The 18,189-nt window shown below is 38.9% G+C and overlaps 1 protein-coding gene across 11 annotated transcripts in view; it reads right to left on the reverse strand.

The window, feature by feature from the left end:
* The window catches only part of UBE2W (ubiquitin conjugating enzyme E2 W), an 85,632-nt gene that overhangs the window by 16,565 nt on the left and 50,878 nt on the right, over positions 1-18,189 (reverse strand). For 10 of the 11 annotated variants that reach the window (XM_055286533.2, XM_055286531.2, XM_063642839.1 and 7 more), the window contains 2 exons: positions 17,699-17,801; positions 3,762-3,917 (listed from right to left, as the gene is read on the reverse strand). In XM_055286533.2, the coding sequence (XP_055142508.1) occupies positions 3,762-3,917; positions 17,699-17,801 (259 nt within the window). The remainder of the gene's footprint in view (positions 1-3,761; positions 3,918-17,698; positions 17,802-18,189) is intronic. The other variant, XM_063642841.1, reaches the window with a different exon arrangement.

Below are 18,189 nucleotides of genomic sequence, written 5' to 3' on the forward strand. Positions count from 1 at the left end.
AGCCTGGGCGACAGAACCAGACTTCGTCTCAAAACAAAACAGAAAAGTCTACTAAACTAGATTTGTCTGGAGAAGTATAGCAATGTACAAACTTCCACAAAGAACTATGTTTTTACTGTAATAGAATACCATCAAAGATAGACCAGAAGATTCAGTTTCTAAACAATATTTAAGAGAAAAAATGGGAAAAATATATATTGGCATTTCTGCTATAATTGGCCTTTCTGCTGAACATATGCCCTGACTAGAACAATATATGAGAAATATATGGCAGCCCTGCAAGGGAGCTACCTCAGATAAAGTGATGCTAACAACACTGAAGATATATTATGGAAGAGACTTTTCCTGACATTTGTTGGATACTGACTAAAGACAATGTTACCCTCTACGAAGACTTGGAAACATCAAATTTATATTAAAGCTATATTAAAGTTCATAGATACTATGATAGATATCCGTTAGTCTCCTTTATGCCTTTCAGAATCATTCCAATAACTTGATTATTTTCCTATCATTAAATATTGTAGAGTGTATATGCAGGATTTATTTTCAGACTTAAATCTGCTTAGCTAAGCTAATGAAAATGAGAGATTAAGGGAATCCTTTCCTCTACCTAAGGCTAATGAAAATAAGTGAATTTGGTACGACATCATTTAAGGAAAGTCTAACCAGAAAGCAATGGTGAGTAGGACTCTGTGAGAGCAGAAGGAAAACAGTCCATTTGGCACTTCTAAAACTCATATATATAACTATCAGCTTAGTTGAGCCTCACAATGCTCTTATGTGTTAATATTATAGTAATTTCATTTAACAAAAAGAAACATTAGAGCATAAGACACAGTCAAGACATTTAGGTATTCCAAGTTAATCTGTGGACACAATTTGAGAAAATTCCTGAAAAATGAATATTATGAAATTAGATGCCTGACTACTTCAAGGGAGGGATGATTCTACAAAGTTAAATCTATGTTCATATGGAATTGGTACTACTAGAGCAAATAATTTCACAAACTCATTTTATGTATATGTTGATTGGAACCCAAGAATCATCAGAAAAGTCTTCAAAAAGTACATATTTAGAAAAAAGAAATACTCAATTCTATTTGCTTAAATCATTTATCTCCCTGACAAATGATCAGGGAGACACAGTTCTTGGAAAAGAAACTATACAAAAGAAGTCTTACGAAATTGTTTTAGGAATGGAATACAAACTGAAAAGTTTGAACAATGTAAATATATTATAAAGGCATGTGAATAAAGTGGAAATTACTGAAAGGCCTGTGATCTCAATATCAGAAATTATCTTTAATCACTGCAATCTAATGACATACTAATTTAAATACCTTCAGCTTATGGAACCACTCCTGACTGTGTAAAAGGAAATTGGAATAAAAGAATTATAACTAAAGTCCCAAACACCTAAAGTAAAATATTTTAATAGTAGTAGAATTAACAAAGTAAAGCCCATAGAACTATGTCCACTACGGAATTAAATTTACCCGTTTTAATAGTAAAACGTGTAGGTGGGTATTTAAAATACTTTTCTTTTTTTTTTTTTTTTTTTGAGACAGTCTTGCTGTATTACCCAGGTTGGAGTGCAGTGGCGTGATATCAGCTTACTGCAACTTCAGCCTCCTGAGTTTAAGCAAGTCTTGTGCATCAGCCTCCCAAGTAGCTGGGACTACAGGCATGCGCCACCACGCCCAGCTAATTTTTCTATTTTTAGTAGACAGGGTTTAGCCATTTTGCCTAGGCTGGTGTTGAACTCCTAGCCTCAAGTGCTCCACCCTTCTTGGCCCCCCAAAGTAGTAGGATTACAGGCGTGAGCCACTGCACCTGGCCTAAAACACTTTTTAAGGTTTCTTTGGAGCTAGATCCTCTCGATGCCAAAGCAAATTTCCTCTTCATCTTTGTAACTTATCACTTAGCACAGTAAAAGTAGCACATACTAGGTACCTAGTAAATGTTTTTTGAATTTTATCATATTTCATGGAAATCTTGATTTCCAGATTATCATCTTGGTTAAATATTATACAACTATTAAAGTAAAAATATAGTTTATTAGTGCTTTAAATGGAATGATTAGTCTTATACTAAGTATACAAGAAACACTAGTAGCAGACAACTAGAATGTAAGGGGAATGGTGAGGGTTAGAGGAAGATGAAGGAAACATATAGAATATAGTCGTTCTCTAGTTTTTAATAATAAATCACTATATTTAAATGTAAACAAAATCTAACAATCATGAGGCACATGCAAGACTATGTACAGATATCGCTGACATTCATCTCTTAATAACTTTCTTATTAAATACTGTCGTTACTGTCTCACCTTTCCACAGTCTTTAAGCATAACAGGAACATAGAAGGCCTTGTACCCACAAACTGCTTTGCCCTACACATAAAAGTTTAAAACGTGTGTGTGTGTTGGGGGTGGGTGAGAGGAGAAAATTTAACAGCAATAAGCAACAAATGAGTAAAAAAGCAAAACAAAACCAATTTAACCTATTATTTCACATGTTGTGGCTTAGAGTGCTTCAGATTCTAAATAACCTATCATTAAAAAACGAACTATTATCTTAAAAGTTCTCCAAACACTAATTTAATAAAAATGACAATCAGTTCAATTTGGAGAAAAGGAAAGAACACTGTAAAACACAAATAGCTCCCTAACCTCTAGGGCAAAGCTGTTTCTCCTTTAAACAGAATGCAAAAGGAAACCCTCATGGGGATTTAAGAGGGGTTTTAAAATGTAGAAATACATAAATGTTATGCTATACTAACCCTTAAGCAGGAATGACAAGAGTGTCAGAAGTGTACAGAGGATTCAGATACATTTAAAGGGTATCCTAAATTTATATGTATATTTTAAATTTATTTCATTATTATTTTCTTGAGATGGAGTCTTGCTCTGTCGCCCAGGCTGTAGTGTAGTGGCATGATCTTGGCTCACTGCAACCTCCTGGGTTCAAGCAATTCTCCTATCTCAGTCTCCTGAGTAGCTGGGATTACAGGCATACACTATCACATCCAGTTAATTTTTGTATTTGTAGTAGAGACAGGGTTTTACCATGTTGGCCAGCTGGTCTTGAACTCCTGACCGCAGGTGATTCACCTGCCTAGGTCTTCTAAGGTGCTGGGATTACAGGTGTAAGCCACCGTGCCTGGCCTACATTTTAAGTTTAATAAGTGATTTTTTCTTTCTGTTTTTTTCCCCCCACTTCCATTAGACGTAGAATCTGTGGATTAATAAAGGAGAACAGGAAGAAATGTCCTGAAAATTCGACTGGTAAACTGGTCTTCCTCCTTCAACCTAATCATTAGGACAGGAAAGCTCTGGTTCCTGAAAAATTCCCTGAAACAGGTTGATCGGGTGGGAGCTGGCAGAGGGGAGAAGGAAGCTATGATGCACTTTTCTGAGGCTTTCCACTGTGAAATCTACAAAAAGAATTTCTTGTACACTTTTACCTGTGCATGCTTTTGGGAATAAAATCAGATTAAGAAAATACCGTATATTTCCTGTTTAAAAAAATACAAAACAGTAAAGTCTGGCTTCTACCCCATTCAACATGTAAAACTTCTATTTGGAATGAAAGGTATCAAAATAACTTTCCAATTTATTACTAAACATGAAATTCCCTATAATTTTCAAATAAAAAGCATAAATCCTTCCTCCAAATAAAAATAATTACATATTAAAATTGTTTATCTACCTAACTGAAAGAAGAGATATTATCTGGAATAATTCTGAAAAGTCCTACCTTTTCCTTGCAGCTGGAAAGCATGCTAATAATGCTAAGACAAACTGACTGGACTGAGAGCGCTGGGGACCAGTCTTCTGTTAGAATGGATAAACAGATATGACCATTGCTATAAACATGAGGATGAACAGGAATATTTTCACCAGTAAACATGACCTAAGAGAGAATAAAATTCCATTAAAACTCAAATATTCTCTATTACCAAAAACTAAAATATTCTCCACATATAACAAATATTGATTATAAAAAAACAAAAAAACCACCAATATCAGTGCCAGGAACATGATAAACAACTGCTTATTTGTTTACTCTCATTAACTCAGTAAGTATTGGTTTCACTGAACAAATAACCACGCAGTAGGGAAAAGAAGCCAAATTCTTTTTTATTTCGGTTTTGATAAATTCTCCTTAAAAATTCTAAACTACTATGTATTTTTTACTAGTGAAAGACAACTACATTTATAAGAATGATTTTTCAGATTCTGCTCATTGCGCTCTGCATATAAAAATCAAGTATGTTAAAATTCCAAACAAAAATATTCAATTTTGGGAAAATATGAATGACAGGTGGTAGGAACACTCCTACTACTACTACCTGTTAACAATGTTAGCTCTAAGGTGCATGTGCAAAGGGAAATGACTGTTATATATTCCGCCTCCTCTAAACTTACACATCCATTATGACGGGCACAAGTTACTAGCTGTTAATCAGTAAATAACTATGTGCCTAGACGAAAAATACAAAAGTTGACCAAGTTTCCCATTTTGCAGTTTTACTCTCCTTTCCCTTTTACTCAATTCTTCTTTAATACTGTTTTTCCTTTCTCTGTCTTGTCTCAGCAATGTTTTGAATGGTAATAAATCTATTATTTCCTTCCTTTGCTCTAATAATTCAACAAATATCTTAAAGTAGTTTTTCTTAAACTTATTTACCTAAGCAAATAGGCAGAAGAATAAATTCATATATCCTGAAGAATCTGTAAGCATAGTCCAAAGTTGCTCGAAGAAAGCAGAAGTCTTACGTTTACACTGTGTACTATATTTATTCTGCAGGTTAGCAGTAATTCCTAACTCCTGACCTCGCCAAAAAAACAAACAAAAAAAACAAACAAACGAGAAAACACATAGCTGGAACATCTGCTTAAAAATACAAATTCAAGTGTCCTACTTTCAGATTCTGATTTAGTATGATTAGATTTTTATAAAACCCATCAGATATAAACCAACAATTCCTAAATCAGATTTACAGTATCTCAGCCTTGCAAACTGCCTCATACCCAAGTACAGCAGAGTATCAGTAAGGAGAAATCTTACCTTAAGTTATAGCAGAAACTGATAAGAGATATACAGTATTGCTTTAGGCATACCCTTTTTTTCTCTTTATAGAGCAGAAAAAAGAACCAGTGAGGTAAATATGAATAGAATAAGGTATGCTATAGTTTAATATGGAATATGTTATAGGAAATTACCATAAGCTGAGCTTTTATATATATTTTAAATATCTAGCTATGAATCTGATTTTGTTACAATTTTACAAAGATTTACATATTAATAAAGCAGTCTTTCATATGAGTAGAGTCTTCTAATATTTCAAATATATTAACTAACATATGGGACACATTTCCTTGGCTAAGACTAGATAAGACAGCAAAAGGCATTTTTTTCCCAAAGGAATGATTTTCCATACTTGCATATATTTCTTTTTTTTTCCTTTAAATTCTAGACATCAACCCTCCATTCCCACTAATAAAAAAAAAAAGCTAAAAAACAAGTCTCAAAATAAGAGAAATCAAGTCACTTATCCTACCTAATTGCAGAAGACTCCCTGAAAGGACTTTGACTTTGTAATGGCTATGCTCTAAGCATGACATTTATCTCAATTACATCTATCGGTGCTAGTACCCTCTTCATTACTTTTTGCTAAAAAAAAGTATTGCTCTGTAAAAGAAAACAAATGCTTACATGGTCTTATAGTTCCACACTGGAGTCTGTCCACAATTGTTTTTCAATGAAATTGTATTTTTAATAAATATGAACTATAGTTTATTACATCATATGCATCTGATATTCCCATGTGTTGTAGATGTACAGAATGGGAGTTTACAAATCTTATGGACATCTGCCTTGAGGTATTATTCATTTTGCCATAAAAAGCCATTTGACCAGTAGGATATTTTAATTAAAACACAAGCAATACCCAAGAGTTTCTTCTTTGGCCACGATTATTTTTTTAAAAGATATTTTTCAGTGTGGCTCGTGCCTGTAATCCCAGCACTTTGGGAGGCCCAGGTGGGTGGATCACCTGGGGTCAGGAGTTTGAGACCAGCCTGGCCAACATGGTGAAAACCCATCTCTACTAAAAAATACAAAACATTAGCTGGGAGTGGTGGCACGCACCTGTCATTCCAGCTATTTGGGAGGCTGAGGCAGGAGAATCGCTTGAACCCGGGAGGCAGAGGTTGCAGTGAGCTGAGATCACACCACTGCACTCCAGCCTGGGCGACAAGAGCGAAACTCGGCCTTTAAAAAAAAAAAAAAAAAAAAAAAAAAAAATTCCCAGTAAGGTCTCTATCAAGAAGTCAAGAAGAATAGTGATCTGAAAGTGCCACAAAAAAAAAAAAAAAAAAAAAAAAGAACAACTGCCAAATTATCTTCTTTGGTAAAACTGAATCACCAACCTTTAAAGAAAATAGCAACATGAAGGTTACTACATCATGTTTTGCCCAGCCAATTCAGAGCACAAGGAAAACAGTATTTTTTCCTAAAGAGAAATGGTTATAAACTCAATCATTTGGCCTGAGAGCCAGTAAGTAGGCATGAACCAAAAGGTACTCAGGAGAAAAGAGAAAGAAAAGCGATGAGTAGCAGTAGAAAACACCTACAGCAGATGCAGCAGATATTCTGTAAGCAAAGAGAACCAGTAATGAAGAAGACAGAAACAACTGTGAAGTAGAAGAGGACTGAGATAAAAATAATTCAGATCTCAATAACCTTTAAATAAAACAGCAGGGGCTTTTTAACATACTGCATGCAGGGCAAATGCAGCCACCCTAAAACTTTTAGCAACCAAAACCAGGGGAATTAATTACTTGCATATAATAGGTAACCCCTAGGGCCTAACCTGCCAGATACAGAATTTTAGAAGTTTGTCTAAACATACAAAGGGTGAATTTACATGCCAGAGGTGAATTTCTGAAATAAAGGGAAATTTTTTTCAATAGTTCATTCATATAAGGGGCAAATAAGCATAGTTTCCACAGATGGTTTTTTTTTTTCCCCCAGATAGAGTTTTGCTCTTGTTGCCCAGGCTGGAGTGCAATGGTACAACCTTGGCTCACTGCAATCCTCGCCTCCCAGGTTCAAGTGATTCTCCTGCCTCAGCCTCCCGAGTAGCTGGGATTACAGGCGCCTGCCACCACACCCAGCTAATTTTTTGTATTTTTAGTAGAGATGGGGTTTTACCACGTTGGCCAAGCTGGTCGCGAACTCCTGACCTCAGGTGATCCACCCACCTCAGCCTCCCAAAGTGCTGGGGTTACAGGCATGAGTCACTGCACCCGGCCCCACAGATTGTTCTAATGTAAACTTTGCTAATCTGGTTCTCTGCATGGGAAGAGTAACCAAGGCAGAATTTCTTCAACTGCATACTGTTAGCCATCCTCATTTATTTAATACTCACTACAAGCCAAAGAAGAAAGTGAACATTTCAGTTTTTTAACACAGTCAAATAGTTTCTACAAACAAGAAATTATTGTTTCTAAGGTTCAAAAAAATTTTTCTGGAGTTTAAGTAGCTGATAAAACTAACTAGAACTGATGTGACAAAACAACTGAACACAATAAATTTGAAACCATAGGAACTTTGCGAACATATTCAAAATAGTCATATGAACAGCCAACGATGGAGACCACAGACATTCCTTGCTGAGTAAATTACACTAAGTAAAACGGAATTACAGATTTTTAAGGAACTATTTGATGGAAATACAGTTTTAGAAAAGGATCTTAGACCGAATGTACATGAAGCAAGTTTGAAGTTGCATTAGAAACAGTCTTTTTTTTTTTGAAATGGAGTCTCGCACTGTTGCCCAGGCTGGAGTGCAATGGCCCAATCTCTGCTCACTGCAAGCTCCGCCTCCTGGGTTCACATGATTCTCCTGCCTCAGCCTCCTGAGTAGCTGGGATTACAGGCACACACCACCACGCCCAGCTAATTTTTTGTATTTTTAGTAGAGATGGGGTTTCACTATATGTTGGCCAGACTGGTCTCGAACTCCTGACCTCAGGTGATCTGCCCACCTTGGCCTCCCGAAGTGTTCTCTGGATTACAATTATTATAAGATAGTACTTAATGCAGACGACGTACTTAATGTGTAACTACATAAACTGAACATAAAAGCAATCAGTTTATTGTTGTAATGGAAACTAAATCAGATATTTATGTATAACATACAATATAAGTAGTCTACCATAAATGGTATTTGACAAAAATGACTGGAGATTGGAATCTTAGCATAGCTTTCAATTCAATTCTCCCTTTTTAGTCCTCTCATACACAGCAAGCATCCCTGATACTCTATAATAACCAGTACCATGCAGCTATAGTGCAAAGACAAAATTATTGGACACAACGAAACTAAACTTGGATTGCCTTGGATGGTAATCATTCTCTTCCCTTTATACTCTATGTTCTTTTAGCCTACTCGTCTAATCCTCTATCTTCCTTCTCCTTGACCCCCCAAGGCTTCAGTGAATAGGGTTCACTGTTAACCTTCTTGTCAGGTGTCCAAGATGCTTGACAATTTAAGGCAATAAAAATTGTTATTCCAAGACTTTGGAAAGCTTGAACATCACCCCATGAAAGAGGATGGAAAATCAGACCAGGAAAAAAAAGACAAGATGAGGACATCATGAACATAGGTTCTGGATCTCTGCAATGAATTCTGAGCAACAGAAAAGGGTCCGTGGTACGGAGGCATGAATAGGAGGGGGGAATGAGGATGAAGAGGAAGGTAATTACTCTTTTGCCTCAGTACTTTTAAAGCTTTATAATCAAGGCAATTGTACTTTCAGCACCACTCTTAGCAACAAAATGGCTTCAAATCAAAGAGACACCGTCCCCGTCCCTCTAAAATAAACATTTTCCCTATTTCTAAATACTGAAAATGTCTTCATCAAAAATTAGCTAAAAGTCTCTAAAACAAGGCCGGGCGCGGAGGCTCAAGCCTGTAATCCCAGCAGATGGGAGGCTGAGGCGGGTGGATCACCTGAGGTCAGGAGTTTGGGACCAGCCTGGCCAACATGGTGAAATCCCATCTTTACTAAAAAAAATACAAAAAATTAGCTGAGCGTGGTGGTGGGCGCCTGTAATCTCAGGTACTCAGGAGGCTGAGGCAGGAGAATCGCTTGAACCTGAGAGGCAAAGGTTGCGGTGGGCCAAGATCACGCCATTGCACTCCAGCCTAGGCAACAAGAGCAAGATGCCATCTCAAAAAAAAAAAAAAAAAATCTCAAAAATAATAACCCTGTATAACTGGGACATTTAAAGATAGTATAAAGCCGGGCATGGTGGCTCACGCCTATCATCCCAGCACTTTGGGAGGCCAAGGTGGGCAGATCACTGGGGGTTAGGAGTTCCAGACCAGCCTGGCCAACATGGCAAAACCTTGTCTCTACTAAAAATACAAAAATTAGCCAGGCGTTGTGGTGTGCGCCTGTAATCCCAGCTACTGTGGAGGCTGAGGCAGGAGAATCGTTTGAACCCGGGAGGCGGAGGTTGCAGTGAGCCAAGATTGTGCCACTTCACTCCAGCCTGGGCAACAGAGTGAGACTGTCTCAATAAAAAATAAAAGTGGCCGGGCATGGTGGCTCACACCTATAATCCCAGCACTTTGGGAGGCTGAGGCGGGCAGATCACAAGGTCAGGAGTAGTTTGAGACCAGCCTGGCCAACATGGTGAAACCCCATTTCTACTAAAGATACAAAAAAAATTAGCTGGGTGTGGTGGTGCACGCCTGTAATCCCAGCTACTCAGGAGGCTGAGGCAGGAGAATCGCTGGAACCCAGAAGGCGGAGGTTGTGATGAGCCAAGATCGTGCCACTGCACTGAAGCCTGGGTGACAGGGCGAGACTCCATCTCAAAAATAATAATAATAATGATAATTAATAAATCAATGTAATACAGATGTATTTCAGATTTGTTTCACTCAAATAAAATGCTTTAACAGAGGAAAGGGGTACAAATACTGGATATGTAAAAGAATGGAAGAACTTTCTCTTGGATATAGAAAGGAAAAGTAGTAACAGAGTCAAGATACTAAGCTTGAGGACTTGAGGTTTTTTTTGTTTTGTTTTGAGATGGAGTCTCGCTCTGTCGCCAGGCTGGAGTGCAGTGGCACGATCTCGACTCTCTGCAACCTCCACCTTTCAGGTTCAAGCAATTCTCCTGCCTCAGCCTGCTGAATAGCTGGGACTACAGGTGCACACCACCACGCCCAGCTAATTTTTGCATTTTTAGTACGGGTTTCACCATGTTGGCCAGGTTGGTCTCAAACTCCTGACCTCAAGTGATCTGCCTGCCTTGGCCTCCCAAAATGCTGGGATTAGAGGCATGAGCCACCACACCCAGTTGTGGACTTCAGAGTTTTGATGGAGATGGGCCATCCCTCCTAATACCTATGATAGAAACGTCAAACTTCTTTCACACTGCAAGACCCTTTTTGATGAGCCCCAAAATAACCTTCCACTCTCATCTCCTGCTGTAATCCCCCATGTATCGACACATAAAACTACAAGAGCCTGTGCTCACAAATGTAAGGAGGCCAAGTCCTGTCACACCTTGCCCTATACTTTTCACATAAACGCTTTTTGTCCTTTAAGGCTCAGTTCTACCAGTTCAAATAGGTTTTTCTTTGCCCCCTTAGAATATTCTAAATTGGTTGCTTTCCCTTTTGCCCCCAAAGCATACAATTCACACTTCAGTTGTCGGTACAGTTGCACATGCCAAAAATCATGGAGTCTTCCTTGACTCCTCCTTCAATCCTACTCCAAATTAATCCATTAGCAAATCCTGTTGATTCAACCTTTAAAACAGGTCCAAAACATGACCACCTTCCAAAACGTCCACTGCTACCCTTCTGGTGCAAGTCACCATCATCTCTCACCTGGGTTACTTTAACGGCCTATCTGATCTCCCTGCACCTTTATGCCCTGAACAGTTTATATGCCACACAACAGCCAGACTGTTCCTTTTAACTTTAAATAGGACTACATCGTTCCTCTGCTCAAAACCTTCCAAAGGCTTCCCCATCTCACTAAGAGTAAAAAGTCAAAATTCTTACAAGGGGCTATAAATGTCCTACATAATCTGTGATGACCCCTCCAGCCCAAATGATCTGACTAATACAATTTGGATGTTTGCCCCCTCCAAATCTCATGTTAAAATGTAACCCCCAATGTCGGAGGTGGGGCCTGGTGGGAGGTGTTTGGGTCACTTGGGGTGTGTACTCTCATGAATGGCTTGGTGATGTCCTCGACAGTGAATGAGTTCTCATGAGATCTGATTGTTTCAAAATGTGTGGCACCTCGCCATTGACCCTTGCTCCCACTCTCGCCATGTGAGACACCTGCTCCCTCTTCACCTTCTGCCATGATGGTAAGCGTCCTGAGGCCATCACCAGAGGCAGATCGTGGCACTATGCTTCTTGTATAGCCTGCACAACTGTGAGCCAATTAAACCTCTTTTCTTTATAAATTACCCAGCCTCAGGTATTTCTTTATAGCAGTGCAAAAATGGCCTAATACACTGACCTAGGCCTTGCACTCTCCGGAATTCCTGTTTATACACCACTCCAGGGACCTGTCCTACATATTCCAGATTTAGAGCCTTTGCATTTTGTCTTCATCTGTTCTTTCTCTCAACTCTTTCAAATGGCTTGCTCCTGCACATCTTTCAATGTCACCTTCTCAGTGAAATCTTTCCCAATGACTCTATCCAATATTTCAACACCCTCATCTCCCCTTCTGTACTTTTCCCTCACCATCTTCCATACTATATGTATTTTACTCATTGCTTACTGTCTCTCCCCACAAGAATGCAAACTCCATGTAAGCAGGGTTTTTGTTGCTGTTGCAGTTTTGGTCATCACTGAATCACCAGCACCCAGCACAGTGTCTGTCCCATGATACATCCTCAAGAAATACGGTATGAATATTTACCTATCCAAATACTAAACAGATTATAAACTGTTTAAAGGCAGGCCCAATGCCTTTTAAATCTCTGTACTCTCTCCCCTCTCTCAAGAAACAGTATTTGATACACAATTCACGCCCAATACATGTTGAATTAACCAACCATTTACCTGTATCCTAGCATAAAAAAGCAGAATATGTACATAGAAAGATATTTTCTGTATGGCTGACAGTAAATGTACATTAGTGGTAAGCAGTGATGAAAAGATGCCTCATCTCTGTTGCCATATTAACGGACAAATTGTTGTTATTCTTTCTTTTAAGGCAAATGACTGAGCCTCTATCCAAAGCATATTTAAAACATATTTTAGATAGGTAACTTTTTCATTATAAGGCAGAACACAACATGAGACATAAAATATAACTGGTAGGAAGAAAAACACAACAAACCATAATGGTGTGTAACAGTCTTACTGATCTCATTTACAAGTACAAAAGCAGTAATTTGACAATGAGATTGATCTATTTTAGAAATATTTTCCAAACTCTACTCTTGTAACTAGTGATAAACTCAGTACTGTTCATTGCATAGAAAGATGAAAGACTTTTCTTTCTTTCTTTTTTTTTTTTTAAGAGATGGGGTTGCCCTACGTTGCCCAGGCTGGTCTCAAACTCCTGGGCTGCCTTGGCCTCTCCAAGTGCTTGGATTACAGGCATGAGTACCATGCCCAGCCAGAAATATGAAAGACTAATTTATGTAACAAGTGCTAATGCTACAGAGTTTCATCAAATAAAATTTTGGGGGAATTTTACTGCCCTAGAGGACTGGTTCCAGCCACTTTCCCAGGGCAGTGGATCTCTGGAAAGTTTCAGTTATTGGAAAAATCTTGAAGTCTATAAGCACATCAAGCATTGATGTTTGACCCATTATAATTATGTTAAAACTGTATAGATTATGTATAAATACATTTTAAAAAATTTTAAAGTATCACTGGCCTCAGAGTAGTTCTGCCATTTTCCCAATCAATGGATATTAGAATATACCACCTTTATGCCATGTGAGGGACTACAGAATTAACTGATATGAAAAAGGAATCCTCACTGGGCGTGCCTATGATCCCAGTACTTTGACAGGCCGAGGCGGGCAGATCACTTGAGGACAGGAGTTCAAGAGCAGCTGGACCAACATGGTGAAACCTTGTTTCTACCAAAAATACAAAAAATAATTAGCCAGGCATGGTGGTGCATACCTGTAGTTATAGCTACTCAGAGAGGCTGAGGTGGGAGGATGGTTTAAGCCCAGGAGGCGGAGGTTGCAGTGAGCAGAGATTGCACCACTGCATTCTAGCCTGGGCAACAGAGCGAGACTCTGTCTCAAAAAAATAAAAAAACAAACAAACAAAAAAACAAAATTAAAAAACCAAGCTAGGCGTGGCGGGCACATGGCTGTAGTCCCTGCTACTCTGGAGGCTGAGGTGGAAGGATCACTTGAGCCCAGGAGTTGGAGGCTGCAGTGAGCTATGATTACACCACAGCATAGGTATATGATAGAGGGAAACTCTGTCTCCGCACCCCCACCCCACCAAAAAGTAAATTAAAAAAGGAATCCTTATATTTCAAAAAGAGTGAGAACTGGCCTAGAGCTTTCAAAGGTACCATTCATTCCACATATAATCTTTAACTTTCAGAGAGAAAATTACTACATAGATAAATAGGCATTTTTTTCCACACCGGTACTCGCATCTAATTGGCAGTATGGCAAAGAAGGAAAGGAAAGCCTTGAGTTTCGGTCTTGACTGTTCTATAAACCACGTATTAAAGCGTGAATAAGGCACTTCACTTCTACAAGTTTCAATTTCTTCACATATAAAATGAGGATGAATCTACCTCCCCTAACCACTTCTTTTAATGAAGTTAGAAAACAAAATCAGAATGGAAGTTAAATTATGAAGTACTATAGAAATATTACCATACAGAATGCATGCAAGTGCAGAAAAAGTTAAGTTTGGATGTGACTACACAGGGACTTGAATGCCAGGCTAAAAACTTGATTCCATAGGAAATAAAGAAACATTAAGAGGTTTTACTGTCAATGGGTGGGGAATTCTGGGGATGGTGGAGTGAGACAAGTGTGTGTGTGTGGTGGGGGGGTGGAGTGGAGTGTGGGAGTGTGTGTGTGTGGATGTGTGTGCATGTCCATGTGTGTGGTATGTAACCAATGAGATAACTGTGCCTTCAAAGAAGTCTAATGGCACTGTGAAAGGCTGCATAGGAATTCAAAGAAATAAAGGCTACTGTAATGGTTCAATTAAAAGATAAAAACCTGGACTAGGCCAGGCATGGTGGCTCACACATGTAATCCCAGCACTTTGGGAGGCCAAGGAGGTGGGCTGATCGCTTGAGCCCAGGAGCTCGAGACTAGTCTGGGCAACATGGCAAGACCCCGTTTCTACAAAAAATGTAAAAATTAGCCGGGTGTGCCATCAGATGGCCAAATCATTATTTGCTGGATCAGACCTTTTCAAAACTATCAAGCAGATAGTCAGGGCCTGTAAAGTGTGCCAAAGAAATAATCCCCTGCACTGCAGGCCATACATTTCAATCCCTCTATCTTTAACCTCCTTGTTAAGTTTGTCTCTTCCAGAATCGAAGCTGTAAAACTACAAATAGTTCTTCAAATGGAGCCCCAGACAGTCCATGACTAAAATCTACCGCAGACCCCTGGACCAGCCTGCTAGCCCATGCTCTGATGTTAATGACACTGAAGGCACCCCTCCTGAGGAAATCTCAACAGCACAACCCCTACTACGCCCCAATTCAGCGGGAAGCAGTTACAGCGGTCATTGGCCAACCTCCCCAACAGCACTTGGGTTTTCCTGTTGAGGGGGGACTGAGAGACAGGACTAGCTGGATTTCCTAGGACGACAAAGAATCCCTAAGCCTAGCTGGGAAGGTGACCACTTCTGCCTTTAAACACAGGGCTTGCAACTTAGCTCACACCTGACCAATCAGATAGTAAAGAGAGCTCACTAAAATGCTAATTAGGCAAAAACAGGAGGTAAAGAAATAGCCAATCATCTGTTGCCTGAGAGCACAGAGGGAGGGACAATGATCAGGAAATAAACCCAGACATTTGAGCCGGCAATGGCAACTCCCTTTGGGTCCCCTCCCTTTGTATGGGCGCTCTGTTTTCACTCTATTAAATCTTGCAACTGCAAAAAAAAAAAAAAAATTAGCTGGGTGTGGTGGCATGCACCTGTAGTCCCAGTTGCTTCGGAGGCTGATATGGGAGGATCACTTGAGCCCAGGTGGCAGGAGTTGCAGTGAGCCAAGACTGCACCACTGTACGCCAACCTGGGTGACAAAGTGAGATTCTGTCTCAAAAAAAAAAACAAAACAAAAACAAACAAAAAACCAGACTACAGCACTGACATTAAGAAAAGAATGGGCTACCTTTCAAATGTAGGAGGGAGGAGTGTGGAAGAGAAAAACTGAACACAAAAATAGAGAGGTGGACAGTAACCCAGGATAAAGAAAAGCAAAATGTTCTTTGTTATTGGAAAGGTCAAGTTTAGTTGTGTTAAATTGAGATGTCTGGAGGTACTCAAGTATTTCAACAAGGGAGTGAAATTAAGCCTTAAAAAAAGAGGTATTCCCAGAGCTGTAGATCTGGGAGTTAGCTGCTTAAGGTGACTCAAGGTGAAAGAAGAGCAAGAAGAGTAACACAGTGCTGAATAAAGAACCTGGATAACACCAATGTTAGAGGGGCAGGCAGAAATAAAATCAGGGAAGCAGGATAAAATGAATTTGAAGTAGGACAATAGGGAGAATTTATTACAAATGCTGTAACTTACAGAAATATTAAAGAAGAAATTCAACATAATGTTTAAGTTTGATATTTGATTTAGAATTAAATATTAAGGAAAGAGTTTAGAGAACACATTTTTGACTTGGTTTCATGCTTACAGAAATATTATTTTCCTCTGGTGAAAAATCTGTAAGCTCCCAGAGTAAGCCTTCCCCCAATATCTCCCTAGTCAAAAGCTTTTGAGTTGGTGTGAAATATTCTTCCTTCCCATACCATCAATGAACTTAGTTGAAGGTAGACAAATAGGCTGATGATGAAAACAGACTGTGATCCTGTTGTCTCCACACATTTACAGTCAGAAATGATGCTGGCCAGCCAGAAAGCAACAAAAGTGATGACAATCTTCTGGAGAGAGGATGTTTGCTCTGACTTTTTATTATAGTCTACAAATGCTTATTATAGACATCTAGAGGTCACAATAGCACATACCCTTTCACTTTAACTTTTATGAAAATGATAAAAATAAGTCCTAAAAGTCTTGGTAGTTTTCTGCTCACATTTTAGAACTTAAGGAGTCAGTATCCATTTAAATCTTTGCTTTAAAACAATTATCTCTTTACTTATAGCATGATACAATAACTGACTTCTATCTCTTCTCTTACATAACTAAGAAAAGATTAAGTTGTGTTTGGTATATTGTTTAAAGTGGCAATGAAATACGATTTTCCTCCAAATAGTACACTTCAGCACCTAACAAGCTAAATTTTCAGTATCTGGAAATATTTCAGGTATTTGGTTGTATTTTGCAGAATAGCTCATTTGCTAGCAATACTAGAGAGAGTTGGCATTATGTCTTACCATTTTAGCCAACGGATCTCACAAGCCTGAAATTTTAAAAATGAAGTGCTTTGTTATAATAATTCTCCGAAGAATAAGTAATTATAGTAACTCATTTACTTATCTTACCAAGCCAGAAACCTGGAAGTCATCCTAGAGTCTTCCTTTCTCTAACCTCTGATTAATCATTTACCATAGTTAAATAGCTCTCAGAAAACATTTCTCTACCACCATTATCCCTTGTCTAAGTATTAATCTATTAACTAAACTCACTGGGCATCAAATTATAATAATCAGACTTTGTGCTGATGTTTAGATATTTAACATCTGGTGACGTACTCCGCCCTTCCAGTACTAAAAGGCTGCAAGGACAGCATGTTAATGCAAAATCATAGTACTCCTTCCAACAGAGAACTTTTCTCTTCACCATGTGATTCTACCATCTGACCTAGGAGAAGTGCCTCCAGTTATTCCAAAATGCCAACTTCTCCGACGGCCTAGAGTAGTGGTACCCAATCTTTCTGACACAAGGGACCGGTTTGGTGGAAGACGATTTTTCCATGGATGGGGTTGGAGGTTGGATGATGGTTTTGGGATGAAACTGTTCCATCTCAGACCATCAGATATTAGATTCTCATAAGGAGCGTGCTGTCTAGATCCCTCGCATGCGCAGTTCACAATAAGTCTCGTACTCCTATGAGATCTAATGCCATCGCTGATCTGACAGGAGGCAGAGCTCAGGTGGTAATGCTGCTCACCTCCTGTGTGGCCTGACTCCTAACAGGCCATGGGCCAGTACCAGTCCACAGCATGGGGGTTGGGGACCCCTGGCCTAGAGGCTTGGTTAGATTTCTATTCCCTTTCCTGCTAACATTTATGGATAAGAAACAAATGAAACAATTTTAGAAGCAAAATGCAGTAAAGCCCTAATCCCAATAAAGTGTAATGTTCATATCTTGATTACATTACAAATAAGATAATGAAATAACAAATCCATCTACATACGTATAACTGATTTATATGTTTTTACTGAGTCAAACATCTCTGGCATTTAGCTATCTAAAAATACAAAAAAAAAAAAAAATTTAAAGCAAGGCAATTACCTGAGGAGAGTCAAAAGGATATCGACTACTAAATTTAAATAGAAGTTGAAATTTTTCCCCTTCATATAAGGTACCTGGTGCACCTTCCATGTCTACAATCCACCTAGAATAGAAAAGGCAAATTAAAAACTTAAGATAATAGAGACTGGGGTAAGGGGGAGAAAAGAGGACACCAAGTACTTCCTATACACTAAGCACTAGGACAAGAGTTGGTTATGTGTAACAGCACACGCCAGCCTCCCAATAACTCTCTGTTAATTTTCATGACCTATCCCCTTCTCTGACACTCAGGGGTGATATAACCAGATCAAGGTCAGACAGCTAGCAAAAGACACAGCCAGGTCTAAAAAAGCAAACTAAATAAAAACCCAAGGCCAGGTGTGGTGGCTCACACCTGTAATCCCAGAACTTTGGGAGGCCAACGCAGGTGGATCACGAGGTCAGGAGTTCAAGACCAGCCTGACCAACATGGTGAAACTGGTCTCTACTAA

This window comes from Symphalangus syndactylus, chromosome 7 (genome assembly GCF_028878055.3).
Source record: "Symphalangus syndactylus isolate Jambi chromosome 7, NHGRI_mSymSyn1-v2.1_pri, whole genome shotgun sequence".
NCBI classification, from domain to species: Eukaryota; Metazoa; Chordata; class Mammalia; order Primates; family Hylobatidae; genus Symphalangus; species Symphalangus syndactylus.